Source organism: Carcharodon carcharias, chromosome 7 (assembly GCF_017639515.1).
Source record: "Carcharodon carcharias isolate sCarCar2 chromosome 7, sCarCar2.pri, whole genome shotgun sequence".
Taxonomy (NCBI): Eukaryota; Metazoa; Chordata; class Chondrichthyes; order Lamniformes; family Lamnidae; genus Carcharodon; species Carcharodon carcharias.
Window position 1 is genome coordinate 24,477,812 of NC_054473.1, and position 20,410 is coordinate 24,498,221.

Sequence of the window (20,410 nt, forward strand, 5' to 3'; positions counted from 1 at the left end):
ACAAGCCCCACATCTCTGGAATCAATCTAGTGAACCTCTTCTGAACCACCTCCAATGCAACTACATCCTTCCTCAAGTAAGAGGACCAAAACTGTGCACAGTACTCCAGGTGTGGTCTCACCAATGCCTTGTACAGTTGCAACAACACTTCCCTATTTTTATATTCTATTCCTTTAGAAATAAATGCCAAAATTCCATTTGCCTTCCTTATTACCTGCTGTACCTGCATACTAGCTTTCAGTGATTCATGCACGAGGACACCAAGATCTCTCTGCACTGAAGCATTCTGAAGTTTCTCTCCATTTAAATAATAAGTCGACTTTTTATTCTTCCGACCAAAATGGATAACCTCACACTTATCCACGTTAAACTCCATCTGCCAAATTTTTGCCCATTCACCTAACCTGTCCATATCCATTTGTAAATTTCTTATTTCTTCATTGCAACTTACTTTCCCAACTATTTTGGTGTCATCTGCAAATTTAGCTATAGCACCTTCTATCCCTGAATCCAAGTCATTAATATAGATTGTAAATAGTTGGGGCCCAAGGACCAAACCTGTGGCACACCACTAGTTACAACTTGCCATCCAGAAAAAGACCCATTTATCCAGGCTCTCTGCTTTCTGTTGATTAGCCAATCCTCTATCCAAATTAATATATTACCCCTAACTCTGTGTGATCTTATCTTGTGCATTAATTTTTTGTGCGGCACCTTATCAAAGGCCTTCTGGAAGTCCTGATATACTACATTTAGTAAAGTCTAGGATCCCCATTATCCACTTTGCTTGTCACATCTTCAAAGAACTCTAGCAAATTAGTCAAACATGTTTTCCTGTATAAAACCATGCTGACTCTGATGGATTGCATTTTGGCATCCAAATGCCCCATTACTACTTCCTTAATAATGGATTCCAACAATTTCCCAACGATAGATGTTAAACTAACTGGTCTATAGTTTCCTACTTTCTGAATAAGGGTGCTATATTAGCATTTTTCCAAACCACTGGAACCTTTCCAGATTCCAGGGAATTTTGGAGTATTATAGCCAATGCATCTACTATCTCCACTGTCACTTTCTTTAAGAACTTGGGATGTAGGCCATCAGGTCCTGGGGACTTGTCACCCTTTAATTCCAATAGTTTGCATAGTACTTTTTCTCTAGTGATGGTGATTGTTCTAAGTTCATCCTTCTCTATACCCTCTGTACTACCTGTTACTATTGGGGTGGTACTAGTATCCTCCAACATGAAAACTGAAGCAAAATATTGATTAAGCATCTCTGCCATTCCTGCATTCCCCACTATTAACTCCCAACATTCACTTTAGCTACTTTCTTTCCTTTTATATACTTGTAGAAGCTTTTGCTATCAGTTTTTACATTTTGCGCTAGTTTTTTTCATAAGTTACCTTTGCTCTTTTTATTATTTTTTCAGCAACCCTTTGTTGATCTTTAAAAGATTCCTAATCTTCCAACCTGCCACTGACATTTGCAATTTGCTATGCCTTAGTTTTTGCCTTTATGTTATCTTAAACTTGCTTGCTTAGCCATGGATGCTTTTTCCCCTTCTTACCATCTTTCTTCCTCTTTGGAATATATTTTACTTGGGAGGAATTGAATATCTCCTTAAATATCTGCCACTGTTTATCAACTGTCCTACATTGTAGTCTTCCTGCCCAGTCTACTAGAGCCAAATCTGCCCTCGTGCCAATGTTTAACCTTTGTTTAACTCCAGGACACTAGTGTGGGACTCAAGTTTCTCACTCTCAAACTGAATTTTGAATTCTAGCATGCTATAATCACGCTTCCCTAGAGGATCCTTTCCTATGAGATCATTAATTAATCCCATCTCATTACACAAAACCAAATCCAAAATAGTATGCTCCCTGGTTGGTTCCACAACATATTGCTCCAAGAAGTGATCCCTAATACACTCTATGAACTCTCCCTCAAGACTACCCCTGCCAATTTGACTAGTCCAGTCTATATGCATATTAAAATCACCCATGATTATTGATGTGCCTTTCTTACATTCTGCCAGTACTTCCAGGTTTATACTGTGCCCTACTGCTGAACTGTTTGGAGACCTATAGATTATTCCCACCAGGGAGTTCTTTCCCTTGCTATTTCTTATTACTACTCAGGCTGACTCTACGTCTTGCTCTCCAGTGCCTATATCATTCCTCACTATAGCACTGATCTCTTCCTTTACTAACAAAGCTACACAACCTCCTTTTCCTTCCTACCTATCCTTCTGAAACACTGTACCCTGGGATATTCAACTCCCAAACCTGTTCTCCCTGTAACCACATCTCAGTAATCACCACCAAATCATACCTATTTATCTCAATTTGCACTGTTAATTCATTAGTTTTATTCCGAATGCTATGCGCATTCAGATACAAAGCCTTTAATTTTGCATTACTGTCAATTTTCCCTACTCTTATATTCTCTGATTCTTTGGTGCATCCCCAATTACAACTACATTTCTCTTTTCTCCCCCAACTTGAATGGCTCCCTGTACCACCATGCTATGGTCAGTTTGCTCATCCTCCCTACAGCCCCTGCTCTCATCCACACAGGGAACAAGAATCTCAAACCTCTTGGATAAGGGCAAGGTCTGAAGCTCCTGCAGTGCTACTTCCTGGATCCCTCTATCTGCCTCACTCATAGTCACATCCTCCTGACCCTGCCTACTGGCCGAATTTAAGGTAAATAATTTAAGGGGTATGACTGTCTCCTGAAACACAGCGTCCAGGTAACTCTCCCCCTCCTTGATGTGTCACAGTGTCCAAAACTCAGACTCCAGCTCATCAACTCTGAGCTGGAGTTCCTCGAGCAACCAACATTTCCTACAGACGTGGTCACTAGGGACCACAATGGGATCCACTTGCTCCCAGATCATGCAGCACATCGCCTGGCCCTGCGTCTCCATTTTATTTAATTAGTTTTTCAATTTGTTTTTAAATTTCCTACTGGTCTTTAGATTATCAATCTGTAAAATATTTCTCCTATTTACCTTTAAGCTGAAAGCAAGTTAGAATAGAGATTCAAAATACACTTTTTAAAATCAACTGGAACTCGCTCTCTCTGCTGAGTTGAAGCTGAAGTGTTAGGCCTCTGGTCCTGGGCCCCAGTTTTCACCTTTAATCTGAAATCAACTTAGAATAAGTAGCTCAAACTAGCAGTTACTTACCAACCAATGAACTTACGATTTTCCTGTGATGTCACTCTTGTTTTTTCAATCGGCGACAGTGACTACAGAGGACACTCTTCTCAATCTGCTTCACGGCGACGGTGACTGTAGAGGACACTCTTCCCAGACTGCTTCACGGTGACAGTGACTGCAGAGGACAATCTTCCCAGACTGCTTCACAGCGACGGTGACTGCAGAGGACACTCTTCCCAGACTGCTTCCCGGCGACAATGACTGCAGAGGACACTCTTCCCAGACTGCTTCCCAGCGATGGTGATTGCAGAGGACACTTCTTTTTGGAATTTTGCTCAGTCTTTTGTGATCTGGCCGGGTCCTTTGACTCCACGTTCAATCAGATCTGGTAATGGAGCTTTGTTAGGCACTCTACAGGTGAGTCTTTGGTACAGGTGCAATTCAGTCAGGACAGGACTTCCATTTCTTTAGTTTTTCATGCCTCGAGATTCAGGGGTCCTGCTCCAGCTTCTTCAATTCTGGTTTCATGTAATAGCTGTCAGCATGTTGTAAGGGTTTGCTCTGTGTCTCAGGTAAAGGTTTGAAGGCTTGTGTGGTTGAACATTAAGTGTTTATGAACAACTCATAATGATATACATCTCCAGCTTGTAGCCCTAGCTCAATACGATCTCCGTGCTGCCTTCTGCTAGACTCTACTCCACTCTGTCCACTATCATGTGTCTGTACATCATACTGTGGCTGGTAATGTTCTCCAGTCCCACGTTAAACCTTGCTATACCGAACACCCAAATCCCACCATGGTAGCTGGTGGAATTTAAATTCAATTTAAAAGAATTTGGAATTGACAGCTAGGGCTGGGTTTTAAGGCCCTGTTCCCCCAGCTGCCATTTTTGAAAGCGTGGGATCTTGCAAAATACACTGTATGGCCTGCCAAATGCCTGTCCCCGAACTGGCTCCCATGTTACAGTGGGCAGGAAAGGGGTCAAGCAACTTACCTACCCTTGAGGCTACTGAGGCCCATAGATGAGTTTCACTTGACAATGTTCGTATGTGGATGTCAAATTGAGGACAGGATCATTTTCTGCTGGGATGCTCTCTATGTTTAAAAATAGCTACAGATAACCACATTCTTGGCCCACATTTGGGGAAAGGTCACTTAGGTCAAGTGCCAGAGAGTGAATGGTAACCGTGGCACCATTCCCCTGTGAGGATCAACCAGTGGGACAGGCTGGTTATGAATTGTAATGAGGCAGGGAGATGCTTCCTTTGATTTGTTTTGTTACAAATAAGGGATTTTTTTGCCATTGTCCAAGTGAAAAGAACTGTTTTTTTCTCCATTTGCATTTATTTGAGCAAATACTTAATTGGTAACAATGGGAAAATGTTTTTTTGTAGCAATCATGATCTTTTTTGTTCTACAGAGATGTAATTCTTTAATGGTGTGACGTTTTTGAGGTCTGATGTCTCTGAGCCACATTTACAGGTGTAATGCTTGTGGACCAAGAGGAATTACATAACTAGCCAATCAAATTGCTCCATCTTTTCAGTTTTTCCAAACAATCGAATTGTCATCAGCTAATATTTAAATATAGAATTCAACAGATACTTTTAAAAATTGCATAATTCATTGAGAAATATACTAGCCTTGGCTTTTTGGATGCATGCTAGATGCATTTTTTAAAAATTCTACGAGGAAGATATTTTCTTTGTGGTGCAGCAGAAGGGTTAGCTGACCTGCTGGGTTACATGACCAATGCCAACATGGTACTCACCCTGCCATAACGCAACAAGATGTTGAAGCGCTTGTGGCACTGGAGCCTGGTGCGCTGCACCACATCATGGGAGCTCACCACCTCCGCCAACTCCTCCTAGGCACATTTTGTCAAGCAGGAGGACCTCCTCCTCCCATCCTATGGAACCAGTACCTTCCGCCATGCTACCACCTCCTAGAAGAGGGCAGCAAGGCAGACATTCGAGAAACAAAGGGCACACTGGCCCCCCAACCCTACCCACCAGCCTGGCCTGTCCAGCTGCCCTGCATTCCAGCCTCGCCTGCTCCGCTGGCCTACCCTCCGGACTGGCCTGCTCACGAGAAGCACTCTGGTGAGCCGTTCTACTTGTGACATTGGGAGCAGCCTTGCAAAGTCTGCCAGTACTTCTGATAAACAAGCCACCGGCCTTGATCGGACCTGATTGCAGGCGGCGGTTGGGTTTGTGCCCGCCTGCGCCCGCTCCCACTCTGCACCCCCGCCAAACAGAAAAATCAGCCTTTACTTGCTTGATTATACATTAATTTCCTCTATGGATCACTTTCCCACTTTTGCTACTGATAATGTGCATTTCAATATTTATTGTTTCATATAGTCATATTAATAAGGGAAGATGGTAGTGTAGTCATAATGTCACTGAAAAAGAAATCCAGATGCCCAGACTATTGCTCTGGGAGAACAAAAACAGAATTACCTGGAAAAACTCAGCAGGTCTGGCAGCATCGGCGGAGAAGAAAAGAGTTGACGTTTCGAGTCCTCATGACCCTTCGACAGAACTTGAGTTCGAGTCCAAGAAAGAGTTGAAATATAAACTGGTTTAAGGTGTGTGGGGGGCGGAGAGAGAGAGAGAGAAGTGGAGGGGGTTGGTGTGGTTGTAGGGACAAACAAGCAACGATAGAAGCAGATCATCAAAAGATGTCACAAACAACAGAACAAAAGAACACATAGGTGTTAAAGATGGTGATATTATCTAAACGAATGTGCTAATTAAGAATGGATGGTAAGGCACTCAAGGTATAGCTCTAGTGGGGGTGGGGAGAGCATAAAAGATTTTAAAATATTTAAAAATAATGGAAGTAGGTGGGAAAAGAAAAATCTATATAATTTATTGGAAAAAAACAAAAGGAAGGGGGAAACAGAAAGGGGGTGGGGATGGAGGAGGGAGCTCAAGACCTAAAGTTGTTGAATTCAATATTCAGTCCGGAAGGCTGTAAAGTGCCTAGTCGGAAGATGAGGTGTTGTTCCTCCAGTTTCCGTTGGGCTTCACTGGAACAATGCAGCAAGCCAAGGAAAGACATGTGGGCAAGTGATCAGGGTGGAGTGTTAAAATGGCAAGCAACAGGGAGGTTTGGGTCATTCTTGCGGACAGACCGCAGGTGTTCTGCAAAGCGGTCGCCCAGTTTACGTTTGGTCTCTCCAATGTAAAGGAGACCACATTGGGAGCAACGAATGCAGTAGACTGAGTTGGGGGAAATGCAAGTGAAATGCTGCTTCACTTGAAAGGAGTGTTTGGGCCCTTGGACGGTGAGGAGAGAGGAAGTGAAGGGGCAGGTATTGCATCTTTTGTGTGGGCATGGGGTGGTGCCATAGGCGGGGGTTGAGGAGTAGGGGGTGATGGAGGAGTGGACCAGGGTGTCCCGGAGGGAACGATCCCTACGGAATGCCGATGGGGGGGTGAAGGGAAGATGTGTTTGGTGGTGGCATCATGCTGGAGTTGGCAGAAATGGCGGAGGATGATCCTTTGAATGCGGAGGCTGGTGGGGTGATAAGTGAGAACAAGGGGGACCCTATCATGTTTCTGGGAGGGAGGAGAAGGCGTGAGGGCGGATGCGCGGGAGATGGGCCGGACACGGTTGAGGGCCCTGTCAACGACTATGGGTGGAAAACCTCGGTTAAGGAAGAAGGAGGACATGTCAGAGGAACTGTTTTTGAAGGTAGACTAGGCACTTTACAGCCTTCCGGACTGAATATTGAACTTAACAACTTTAGGTCTTGAGTTCCCTCCTCCATCCCCACCCCCTTTCTGTTTCCCCCTTCCTTTTGTTTTTTTCCAATAAATTATATAGATTTTTCTTTTCCCACCTGTTTCCATTATTTTTAAATATTTTTAAATCTTTTATGCTTTCCCCACCCCCACAAGAGCTATACCTTGAGTGCCCTAGCATCCATTCTTAATTAGCACATTCGTTTAGATAATATCACCATCTTTAACACCTATGTGTTCTTTTGTTCTGTTGTTTGTGACATCTTTTGATGATCTGCTTCTATCGCTGCTTGTTTGTCCCTACAACCACACCAACCCCCTCCACTTCTCTCTCTCTCTCTCTTTCCCCCCACACACCTTAAACCAGCTTATATTTCAACTCTTTCTTGGACTCGAACTCAAGTTCTGTCGAAGGGTCATGAGGACTCGAAACGTCAACTCTCTTCTTCTCCGCCGATGCTGCCAGACCTGCTGAGTTTTTCCAGGTAATTCTGTTTTTGTTTTGGATTTCCAGCATCTGCAGTTTTTTTGTTTGTATTGCTGTGGGAGGTTGGGTTCGAGTCCTACCATCCGAGCTGGTGCAATCTGAATTTAATTTTAAAGAATCGGGAATTGGCAGCTAGGACTGGGTTTTAAGGCCCCCATCTCCCCAGCTTTGGATACATGCTAGATGCATTGTTTTAAAATTGTATAATGGAGATTTTTCTGAGCTGTAGCGAGTTACTGTAAACATATAATAGTTTCTTGATCAAATACAAATCATTCAACAATCTGAAAGCATTTTTTTTTATAAATCTACTTTAATTACTTGCAAAATCAATGATCTTTTTAATTGGCACCCCCTGATCAATATGCTTATCCCCATGTAACCCAGAAAACACTGCCAAGGGTGTTTGTGGATAAAATACTTTAAGCTACTTTACTTACTTGATTACACAGTAATTTCCTCCACAGATCATGTTCCCACTTTTGCTAAAGCTAAGGTGCATTTCAATCATTTATTGTTTCATACAGTCATATTAATAAGGGAAGACAGTGGCATAATGGTAATGTCAATAGACAAGTAATCTAAGAGGCCCTGTCTAATATTCTGAAGGAGGGGGTTCAAATCCCACCATTAGATTTTAAATTCTTTTTAAAATAAATCTGGAATTGAAAACTGGTCTCAGTAATGGTAACAATGAAACGAGCAACAATTGTTGTAAAAACCCACATTGTTCCTTAGTATCCTTTATGGAAGCAAATCTGTCATCCTTATGAGACCCCAGACCCACAACAATGTGGTTCATACATGACTGCTCTCAAGGGCAATTAGGTATGGGTAACAAATGTTGGCCTTGCCCAGATTCATGAAGAAATAAAAAAAATTAATAAACATTTGAACCATGTGCATTCACATAGGATTTAAGGCTCAGTTGATGACACCCTTGCCTCTATGTTGGAATGTTGTGGGTTCAAATCCCATTCCAGAGACTTATGCACAAAACTCTAGGCTGATCTTGCTGAGTAGTATTGAGGGAGTCCTGAGTAATATTGAGGCATTTTCTTTTGGATTAGTCTTTGAACCAAGTAGCTGTCTGCTTTCTAATGTGAATGTTCAAGATGCCATGGCACTATTTTAAAGAAGAGCAGGGGAATTATCCCCATTGTCTTGATCAACATTTATCTCTCGATCAATGTCACAAAGGCATTTACAGATTCTTCGTTTTTGCCATTGGCCAAGTAAAGGGAACTGTATTTTTCCAATTATATTTATTCAAGCAAATACTTGATTGATAACTTAGCAGTAAAGTAGTTATTTGTAGCAATCATGATTTTATTTTGTCCCACAGAAATGTAATTCTTTAAAGGTGTGACACTTTTGAGATCTGATACCTCTGAGCCGCACTACAGATTACTACACATTAAAGGTGTAATGCCTGTGGACCAAGTGCAAATTATAAAACTAACCAATCAAATTGTTCAAATAATCCTTTTGTGTTTTTTTCCCAAGCAAACAAACCATCTACAGCCAATAATTAAATGTAGGATCAATAAACATTTTTAAAATTACATAATCCATTGAGAAATATACTAACCGTGGCTCTATGGATACATGCTGGATGTAAATATTTTGAAAAATTATAGCAATAATTGAAAGTTGTAATGTTTTTGTGGAACACCCTCGACAGTGCAAAACCTTACGTTAAGTGTTTTGAAACATCTCATTTGGAGATTTTTCTGAGCTGTGGTATGTTGCTGTAAAAATGTAAAAGTTCCTTTGGCAAATATAAATCACCCATCAATCACAAGATGTTTTATTCCCTTATTTAACAACTTTAATTACTTGCAAAAGCAATGGTCTTTTTAATTACTCCCATGTAACCCAGAAAAAACTAGGATGTTCAGAGATAAAACACCTTGAGCTACTTTAGTTACTTATCTACACATTAATGCTCATTATTTCTCTACAGGAAGTGCACTGATCGATGAGTTTGGTAAGTCACAGCTTGATTATTTATTGAATATTTGTTTCTTGATTATTTGTTTTATACAGTTGTATCAATGAACCAGTCAGCCATCTTCATTTACAGAGGAGGCGTGACTCAGTTGATGATGCTTTTGCCTCTGAGTCAGAATGTTGTGGGTTCAAGTCCTACATAGATTCACAGAATTGTTACAGCACAAGGAGGCCATTCAGCCCATCATGTTGCACCGGCTAGCCAAAGGAGCAATTTACCTAGTACCACTCCCCATAGCCTGCACATTCTTCCTTCTCAGATAACATTCCAAGTCCATCTTGAATGCCTCAATTGAACTTGCCTCCACCACACTCTCAGGCAGTGCATTCCAGATCCTAACCACTCACTGAGTGAAAAAGTTTTTCCTCATATCATCGTTGTTTATTTTTGACAATTATCTTAAATCTATGCCCTCTTGATCTTGATGCTTCCAACAAAGGGAACTGCTTTTCCCTAACTACTCTGTCCTGTTGCCTCATGATTATGACTACCTCTATCAAACCTCCTCTCAAACACCTCTACTCCAGGGATAACAGTCCCAACCTTTCCAATGTATCTATGTAACTGAAGTTCTTCATCCCTGCGACCATTCTCATGAATCTTTTCTGCATTGCCTCTAACACCTTCACATCTAAGTGTGCCGCCCAAAACTGGGCGCAATACTCCAGAAACTTGAGCATGAAAACCTATGCTGACACTCCAGTGCAGTATTGAGGGAGTGCTGCATTGTTGGAGGTGCCATCTTTCAATGAGATTTGAAACCCAGGATCCATCTGATCTCTAAGGTGAATGCTAAAGATGCTAAGGCACTATTTTGAAGAAGAGCAGGGAAGTTACCCTAGTATTTATTCTCAATCAAGATCACAAAAACAGATTATCTGGTCATTATCACATTGTTGTTTGTGGGAGCTTGCTATTTGCAAATTGCCTGCTGCGCTTCTTACATTACAACAGCGACTACACTTCAACTCTAAATCATTTGCCATGAAGTACTTTGGGACTTCCTGAAATTGTAGAAGATGCTAGACAAATGCAAGTCTTTCTGTCTTTTCTTTTATATGAAATTGGTGGACAGGAAAATTGATGGACAGGAAAAGACTGGATGGTCCATCAAGCCTGCCACACTCTCATGTTGACCTGAGTATTGTGGCTAAACACTTTCTACGTACCTACAAGCATTCTGGGGGATGCAAAAAAGAGAAAAAACCCAGGGCCAATGAAGGAGAAAGGCACAGGGAAATTCCTCTCCGTCCCCCTCAGTCCAGGAGATCACATGGACAAATCTATGCAGACAGTTAACTTCGATATGATGGAGAACTGATCCAGCTCCCTCATGAAGGCATACAAATCATCATCATCATCTTCCACACCAGCTGGCAGCATTATCTTAGAGCCTCCCCAATCTGTTAAACTGGAATAGTCTAAAAACAAAGGTGCTATCGAGCCCTTTAATTATTTAACCGACCTTTATCAAGTCACCTTTCAGTATACACTGCTATACACTAAATGAACCATGATATTGAGCCTAACTCAATAACTGAGGTTCCTTAAACTAGGAATCATTTTTGCAGCTCTCCTCTGGATCTTTTCCAAGCACTTGTTGCCTGATTACTTATTTTCTAAAAACATTGCATAGCTTAGCAACATGGACCTAGGGATAATAAAAGCAAAGCTCTGAAGAAGTCACATGGACTCGAAATATTAACCCTGTCTTTCTGCACAGATGCTGCCAGGCCTGCTGAGTTTTTCCAGCATTTTCTGTTTTTATTACATATAGACCTAAAGGTCTCAGCTTCAATCCACGGTGCTATAACTGACTATAGCACTGCTGCACTAAGGAAGGTAAAATGAATTAGTCTTGATCACTATACAGTGAGCTTCACTTGAAAATATTCACATGCTGATGTCAGACTGAGGATAGGATCAGTGTCTGCTGTGATGCTATGGTTAAAAAAGCTGCAGATAATTACATTCTTGACCCAGATGTGGGGAAAGGTCACTTAGGTCAAGTGCCAGACCATAAATAGTAATTGTGGCACGATTCTCCTGTGAGGGTAAATCAGTGGGACAGGCTGGTTATGAATTGTAATGAGACGGGGAAATGCTTCCCTTGATTTGCTTTGTTTACATATCCCTCATTTTTGCCATTGGCCAAGTGAAGGGAACTGTTTTTTTAACATTCATGTTTATTCAAGCAAACACTTAATTGGTAATTAGCGCGAAAGTAGTTATTTGTAGCAATCATGATTTTTCTCCCATAGAGATATGATTCTTTAAAGGTGTGACACTTTTGTGGTCTGATGCCTTTGAGCTACACTTGCAGATGTAATTACTGCAAACCAAGAAACATTACAAAACTATCAAACTGCTCAAAGAATCTTTTCAGTTTTTCGAAGCAATCGAATCATCTACAGCTAATAATTAAATTTTGAATTCAATCAACATTTTTAAAAATTACATAATTCTTTTGGAAATTTCCTTACCTTGGAACCTTGGATACATCCTTGATGCAATTTTCCTTTTGAAATTACATAAAGATTTAAAAGTTTTAATGTGTTTGAGGAACACCCCTGAGAATGCAAAATAATTTACAGTATGTTTTTTGAAACATCTCATTTGGAGATATTTTCTATGTTGTGGCAAGTTGCTCTAAACACGTAAAAGTTTCTTTATCAAATATAAATCACTTGTCAAACTCAAGCTGTTCTTTTTTATTTAACTACCTTAGCTACTTGCAAAGGCAATGAGCTTTTTAATTGGCATCCCTGATCCATATGCTTATTCCCGTGCAACCCAGAGAAAACTATACGATGTTCATTGATAAAATACCTGAGGGGCAGAATTTTTGCTTTGGCATGCGGGGGTGGACCCCGCACATCTGCACGTAAAACGACGTGTGGTGACGTAACGAAAGTGTCCCGACGTCACCGCACACCATCGCGATATTTTGCTGGGTGGGCCTGCGATGATGTCCAATATGTGCCCACCATTATTTAACGGGCCAGTTAAGGCCCTTGGGGCACCAATCGACGCCAATTTTTTTGGCACCCGTGTGATTGTATTAAACTCATCCACGGGCGGGATAAGAGGTCTCATTGGGGTCGCGAGAGTGCACAGTCAAGCATTTATTTCTGAAAGTTTTTGAAACTTGCCTGTGTGATCTGTGTACTTCAAAACGCATACCAGCTGCTTTTCCTGGCCACTTAATCTTCAGGTCAGCACTCTGCAGTGAGGAATCTTTTCTGGCCAGCAGGATTCAGGAAACCTTCCCTTAGCCTGGGAATAGGAGCTGAACTGTCCACTGGGAGACAGCTCCTCTGAGGAGGAAGGGAGGGCGAGAAGGTGGAGGAGGCCAGGAGTGCACATTCGGCCTCCAAGGGAGCCATATTTGGGAGGATGGGCGCAGGCACAAGGGGCGCAGGGCCAAGACGTAGTCCAAGGCAGAAGGGGCCGCAGATGATGCCACTATCCTGCTACCAGGGTATACAGGCAGCGAAGCATCTACCTTAATATGTCTGAGGTGCAGTGCCGAAGTAGGCTCTGTCTCTCAAGGGAGGCAGTCAACTATATCTGTCAGATGATAGGGCCTGAGATCTCTGCTAACTGTGTGGGTGGACACCCCATGCCAGTGCCTCTGAAGGCCACAGCTGCCCTCAACCTCTATGCCTCTGGCTCCTTCCAGGGGCCAGAGGTTGATCTTTGCGGTGTCTCCCAATCAGCTGTGCACACGTGTGTCAAGGAGGTTACAGACGCTCTGTTCAGGCATGCATTGACCTTCATCCATTACTGTTGGAATTAGGCAGACCAGACACAGCGAGCCAGAGTCTTTGCTGCGATTGCTGGTTTCCGCCATGTCCAGGGTGTAATAGACTGCACACATGTGGCCATCAAGGTGCTAGCAGGTGAGCCCAATGCCTTTGTCCACAGGAAGGGCTTCCACTCCATGAACGTGCAGATAGTGTGTAATCACAGGATGCAGATTCTACAAGTCTCTGCAAGGTTCCCAGGCAGCTCCCACGACGCCTACATCCTCTGACACTCCCAGGTACCGGGGCTCTTCAGTGCTCCGGCTCGGCTGGATGGTTGGCTGCTGGGTGACAAGGGCTATCCCCTCAGAAGGGGCTCATGACGCCTCTCCGCCATCCAAGAACAAAAGCTGAGCAGTGGTACAATAAGTACCATGCCTCTACAAAGGCTCTGGTGGAGAGAACCATCGGTCTTCTCAAGATGCGCTTCCGATGCCTGGACCGCTCATGGGCGCACTCCAGTATCCCCAGATCATATGTTGCTGATAGTGGTTGCATGCTGGCTCTCCACAATCTTGCGCTGAAAAGGGGGGACGCAATGGACAATGAAGACGTCAACACAGTGGCTGCGTCTGCACACGATGAGTCCAGCAGTGATTCCGAGGATGAGCATGCACAGTGAAATGCTGAGGGGCTAGACGCTGACCCGGGCATACTCCAGGGAGGCAGGGACACTTGGGAGACTTTAATCCAACGAACCTTCACCTAGCACACCACAGATGGACCACCAGGACAAGCCTGGGTTGTAGGCTCCATACTCGACACTTAAGTGCAAAATCTGGAACAGTCACTAAGGGCCTTGTTAATAAAGCTGAATGTCTAACCAAGCACTCATTACTCATTTGGAAGCTATACACATGCAGAAGAAAAGAGGCACCCTCAACCATAGTGACATATCTGAATTTATCCTGTCAAGCAAACCAACTTATTCCAAAAAGTAGAAAATAGTGTTACCAAACAAAAACAATCATAAGGACCTCATCTCAGCCCAACACAAAAGCACCAGTGAAAAACCCATGGTGTGCCTAAGGTGCCTTATGTTTTCATTTCCGGGTGCTACATCTTGGTGCTGCCCCATCACTCAGAGTGGCATCTGAGACAGTCTGTTGACTCTACTGTCCTGTTGCCCTCGATGACCTTGGCAGTCATCCTCTGGCACGCGGAGCCAATGCTTGCCCGGCCTGGGAGGGAGCTGCCAGTTCCACAGCTGGCATCTCCCCAGTCATTGCAGCATCATCAGATGCTTCGGTCACTGGGAGAATGGCGGAGGAGCTGCAGCCCTCATCCTGAACGCCCTGAGAGGAGCCTGCAGAGACAACAGGCAGTTGCTTCGCCGATGTGGAGTTGTTTTGGACCTCCCTGCTCACCGTGGATGGACGGGCACAGAGCTGGAAAAGTTGATGCCCAAAACCATCTCCCACACTGGCATTGACCAGCTGAGGTCAATGCCGACGTGAGGGCTTGCTGATCTGAGCGCATCCCCAGGAAGCCCTGATCGGTCTCCTGGAGGAGCCTCCCCACAAGAGTCACCACTCTGCATGCAGGACGCATGGTGTTCGGACATGTGGCTCATTGCTTCGGCGATCGTCCACGTAGACTCCTCCACCACAGAGACCAAGCCAAGCATAGCCTCGTGTATCTTCCCCCAGATGCTCCCGCACACCCGGCTGCATTTCCTGTGTTTGCTGTGTCCTGGACAACTCCAGAGGTACATCACCAGGCACCGATTGAGCATTTGCCTGGTCATCTGCAATCTTCCGGCGAATGGCACCATGGGCTCTCTCTGTCTCTGCCAGAAACTCCAGCGACTGTGAAGTGCCTCACCACTGTGCCCCGGGATACTAGCCTACATTCGAATTCCCACCGAGGTGCTAGTGTCTGCACTGGTGCCTGCTTCACAGAAATGGTGTGACGCTGGTGAGACTTCAGGCCCCTCAGGTGTCAGAGGGGGCCTCTGCTGCTCCTCCTCCCAGCATTGCTCCGATGATGCTGAGAGGAAGAAGAAGGACAGTGGATCAGCTAACGTGGAGACAATGTCAAAGTCCATCTCTGTCCCCCAGATCATTATGCGCTCATTCTTCCATAACCAATGGTCAAGCCATGTTGCAACTTTAAATCAATTAACATTCAGCAGTGCAATGGCTGTTGGGAGGAAAATGCTGACCTCACTGTTGGGCCATGGCACCCCAGCCTCACCAACACCATTGGACATTGGTGCATGGCGCCTCTCCGGATCCAGGGCCTCCCGCTCGAAGCGGCTATGAATGGCGATCTGCGCCTGGCCGCCGCCAGTCCTTGCATGTTCTGCCACATTATGAGCATCCTTCTCCTGAACATGAGAGAAGAGCATTGATTTGTGCAAATCGCACATGGACTGTCTTTGTGCACGGCCCACCCCAACCAGAGTGGGACATATCAGGGCTCCAGAGCCTCCTCACCCTGCTGCTGCCGAACACTCACGCAAAGAGGCTAGGCCTGCTCCACAATCCCCCAACCCCCCTTGGACACATGCTGCCTACATCACATTAGGCACCACACAACCACACAGTATATCCTTCCATAGCAAGGAGGCATAAGCACGTGGAGCACAGAGTGCAGTATATGGTTTGTTGCCATGCCACCTTGAAGCTCGCCTCTCACCATCTCATCGCCCTGACTTGGACACGTCCTGGAGTTCAAACACAGCGCCGAGTAACAGCTCCCCAAAGCAGTCATGTGGGACTCAGTGTAACACATGCTGTGAGGGCAATACGCATCTCTTCATCACCCTCTCAGGCTGACCTCAGCATGGGCAGTATCTGCTTGCTCACCCAGCAAAGGACAATTACCATCAATGATTCAATGCAGTCCCTAAACTCAGACTTCCGGGGTGGTGGGTGATGCAACAGGGGGCTTAGCCGACCTGCTGGGTTACATGACCAATGTTGACATGGTACTACCCTACCATAGCGCAACAAGTCATTGAAGCACTTGTGGCACTGGAGCCAGGTGCGCCGCACCACATCATGGGAGCTCACCACCTCCGCTAACTTCTCCCAGGAACATTTTGTCAAGTAGGGGGGTCCTCCTCCTCCCATCCTGTGGAACCAGTACCTCCCTCCTTGCTGCCACCTCCTCAAGGGGGGCAGCAAGGCAGTCATCCGAGAAACGAAGGGCACACTGGCCCTCTGCCCTACCCTCTGGTCAGGCCTGTCCAGCAGCCCTATCCTCCAGCCTCGCCTGCTCCTCTGGCCTACCCTCCCGTCTGCCCTCCTCACCAGAAGCCCTCTGGTGAGCCTTTCCACTTGTGACATTGGGAGCAGCCTTGCAAAGTCGGCCAGCACTTCTGATAAACAGGCCACCGGGTTGCCATTAGACCTGGCAGGCAATGCACTCCCGCCCCCGCCCACCCATTCCTGCCATCCTCGTGAGTCTGGTATTACATTAGGCGGGCATTAATTGGCACGTCCGCATAAAATGGCCGCGCGAAGATCACGGGCAGCGATCAGGTCTGCACCAACCCGCACGCCCTCCCGCTCTGCACTCCCGCCAAACAGAGAATTCAGCCCAGAGATACTTTACTTAGTTGATTACACATTAATTTCCTCTATAGATCACTTTCCCACTTTTGCTACTGGTAAGGTGCATTTCAATTATTTATTATTTCATATAGTCATATTAATAAGGGAAGATGGTAGTGTAATCATAATGTCACTGGAAAAGAAATCCAGGTGCCCAGACTATTGCTCTGGGAGATTGGGTTCAAGTCCTACCATCCTAGCTGGTGCAATCTGAATTCAATTTTAAAGAATCTGGAATTGGCAGCTAGGACTGGGTTTTAAGGCCCCCATCTCCCCAGCTTTGGATACATGCTAGATGCATTGTTTTAAAATTGTATAATGGAGATTTTTCTGAGTTGTGGCAAGTTGCTGTAAACATGTAATAGTTTCTGGATCAAATACAAATCATTCAACAATCTCAAATCATTTTTTTTTAAATTCTACTTTAATTACTTGCAAAATCAATGATCTTTTTAATTGGCACCCCCTGATCAATATACTTATTCCCATGTAACCCAGAAAACACTGCAAGGGTGGTTGTGATAAAATACTTTAAGCTACTTCACTTACTTGATTACACATTAATTTCCTCCACAGATCATGTTCCCTCTTTTGCTAAAGGTAAGGTGCATTTCAATCATTTATTGTTTCATACAGTCATACTAATAAGGGAAGACAGTGGCATAAGGTAATGTCAATAGACAAGTAATCTAAGAGGCCCTGACTAATATTCTGAAGGAGGGGGTTCAAATCCCACCATTAGATTTTAAATTCTTTTTAAAATAAATCTGGAATTGAAGACTAGTCTCAGTAATGGTAACAATGAAACGAGCAACAATTGTTGTAAAAGCCCACATTGCTTCTTAATATCCTTTATGGAAGCAAATCTGCCATCCTTATGAGACCCCAGACCCACAACAATGTGGTTCATACATGACTGCTCTCAAGGGCAATTAGGTATGGGTAACAAATGTTGGCCTTGCCTGCAATGCCCAGATTCATGAAGAAATAAAAAAAATTAATAAACATTTGAACCATGTGCATTCACATAGGATCTAAGGCTCAGTTGATGACACTATTGCTTCTATGTTGGAATGTTGCGGGTTCAAATCCCATTCCAGAGACTTATGCACAAAACTCTAGGCTGATCTTGCTGAGTAGTATTGAGGGAGTCCTGAGTAATATTGAGGCATTTTCTTTTGGATTAGTCTTTGAACCAAGTAGCTGTCTGCTTTCTAATGTGAATGTTCAAGATGCCATGGCACTATTTTAAAGAAGAGCAGGGGGATTATCCCCATTGTCTTGATCAATATTTATCTCTCAATCAATGTCACAAAGGCATTTACAGATTCTTTGTTTTTGCCATTGGCCAAGTAAAGGGAACTGTATTTTTCCAATTATATTTATTCAAGCAAATACTTGATTGATAACTTAGCAGTAAAGTAGTTATTTGTAGCAATCATGATTTTATTTTGTCCCACAGAAATGTAATTCTTTAAAGGTGTGACACTTTTGAGATCTGATACCTCTGAGCTGCACTACAGATTACTACACATTAGAGGTGTAATGCCTGTGGACCAAGTGGAAATTACAAAACTAACCAACCAAATTGTTCAAATAATCCTTTTGTGTTTTTTTCACAAGCAAACAAACCATCTACAGCCAATAATTAAATGTAGGATCAATAAATACTTTTTAAAATTACATAATCCTTTGAGAAATATACTAACCTTGGCTCTATGGATACATGCTAGATGTAAATATTTTGAAAATTTATACAAATAATTAAAAGTTGTAATGTTTTTGTGGAACACCCTCGACAGTGCAAAACCTTACGTTAAGTGTTTTGAAACATCTCATTTGGAGATTTTTCTGAGCTGTGGTATGTTGCTGTAAAAATGTAAAAGTTCCTTTGGCAAATATAAATCACCCATCAATCACAAGCTGTTTTTTTCCCTTATTTAACAACTTTAATTACTTGCATGGTCTTTTTAATTGGCATTCCTGATTAATATACTTATTCCCATGTAACCCAGAAAAAACTAGGATGTTCAGAGATAAAACACCTTGAGCTACTTTATTTACTTGTTTAAAAATTATTGCACGTTATTTTTCTACAGTGAGTGCAGTGTTGCATGATTTTGGTAAGTCACAGCTTGATTATTTATTGAATATTTGTTTCTTGATTATGTGTTTTATACAGTTGTATCAATGAATCATTCAGCCATCTTCATTTACAAAGGAGGTGTGACTCAGTTGATGATGCTTTTGCCTCTGAGTCAGAATGTTGTGGGTTCAAGTCCTACATAGATTCACAGAATTGTTACAGCACAAGGAGGCCATTCAGCCCATCATGTTGCACCGGCTAGCCAAAGGAGCAATTTACCTAGTACCACTCCCCATAGCCTGCACATTCTTCCTTCTCAGATAACATTCCAAGTCCATCTTGAATGCCTCAATTGAACTTGCCTCCACCACACTCTCAGGCAGTGCATTCCAGATCCTAACCACTCACTGAGTGAAAAAGTTTTTCCTCATATCATCGTTGTTTATTTTTGACAATTATCTTAAATCTATGCCCTCTTGATCTTGATGCTTCCACCAAAGGGAACTGCTTTTCCCTAACTACTCTGTCCAGTTGCCTTATGATTATGACTACCTCTATCAAACCTCCTCTCAAACACCTCTACTCCAAGGAAAACAGTCCCAACCTTTCCAATGTATCTATGTAACTGAAGTTCTTCATCCCTGCGACCATTCTCATGAATCTTTTCTGCATTGCCTCTAACACCTTCACATCTAAGTGTGCCGCCCAAAACTGGGCGCAATACTCCAGAAACTTGAGCATGAAAACCTATGCTGACACTCCAGTGCAGTATTGAGGGAGTGCTGCATTGTTGGAGGTGCCATCTTTCAATGAGATTTGAAACCCAGGATCCATCTGATCTCTAAGGTGAATGCTAAAGATGCTAAGGCACTATTTTGAAGAAGAGCAGGGAAGTTACCCTAGTATTTATTCTCAGTCAAGATCACAAAAACAGATTATCTGGTCATTATCACATTGTTGTTTGTGGGAGCTTGCTATTTGCAAATTGCCTGCTGCGCTTCTTACATTACAACAGCGACTACACTTCAACTCTAAATCATTTGCCATGAAGTACTTTGGGACTTCCTGAAATTGTAGAAGATGCTAGACAAATGCAAGTCTTTCTGTCTTTTCTTTTATATGAAATTGGTGGACAGGAAAATTGATGGACAGGAAAAGACTGGATGGTCCATCAAGCCTGCCACATCTCATGTTGACCTGAGCATTGTGGCTAAACACTTTCTACATACCTACAAGCATTCTGGGGGATGCAAAAAATAGAAAAAACCCAGGGCCAATGAAGGAGAAAGGCACAGGGAAATTCCTCTCCGTCCCCCTCAGTCCAGGAGATCACATGGACAAATCTATGCAGACAGTTAACTTCGATATGATGGAGAACTGATCCAGCTCCCTCATGAAGGCATACAAATCATCATCATCATCTTCCACACCAGCTGGCAGCATTATCTTAGAGCCTCCCCAATCTGTTAAACTGGAATAGTCTAAAAACAAAGGTGCTATCGAGCCCTTTAATTATTTAACCGACCTTTATCAAG

At 43.5% G+C, this 20,410-nt stretch overlaps 1 protein-coding gene across 1 annotated transcript in view; it reads left to right on the top strand.

The window, feature by feature from the left end:
• LOC121279985 (inter-alpha-trypsin inhibitor heavy chain H3-like) overlaps positions 1–20,410 on the top strand; it is a 101,757-nt gene that overhangs the window by 62,977 nt on the left and 18,370 nt on the right. Inside the window, exon 14 of the mRNA XM_041191607.1 lies at positions 14,260–14,282. Within this exon, the coding sequence (XP_041047541.1) occupies positions 14,260–14,282 (23 nt within the window). The remainder of the gene's footprint in view (positions 1–14,259; positions 14,283–20,410) is intronic.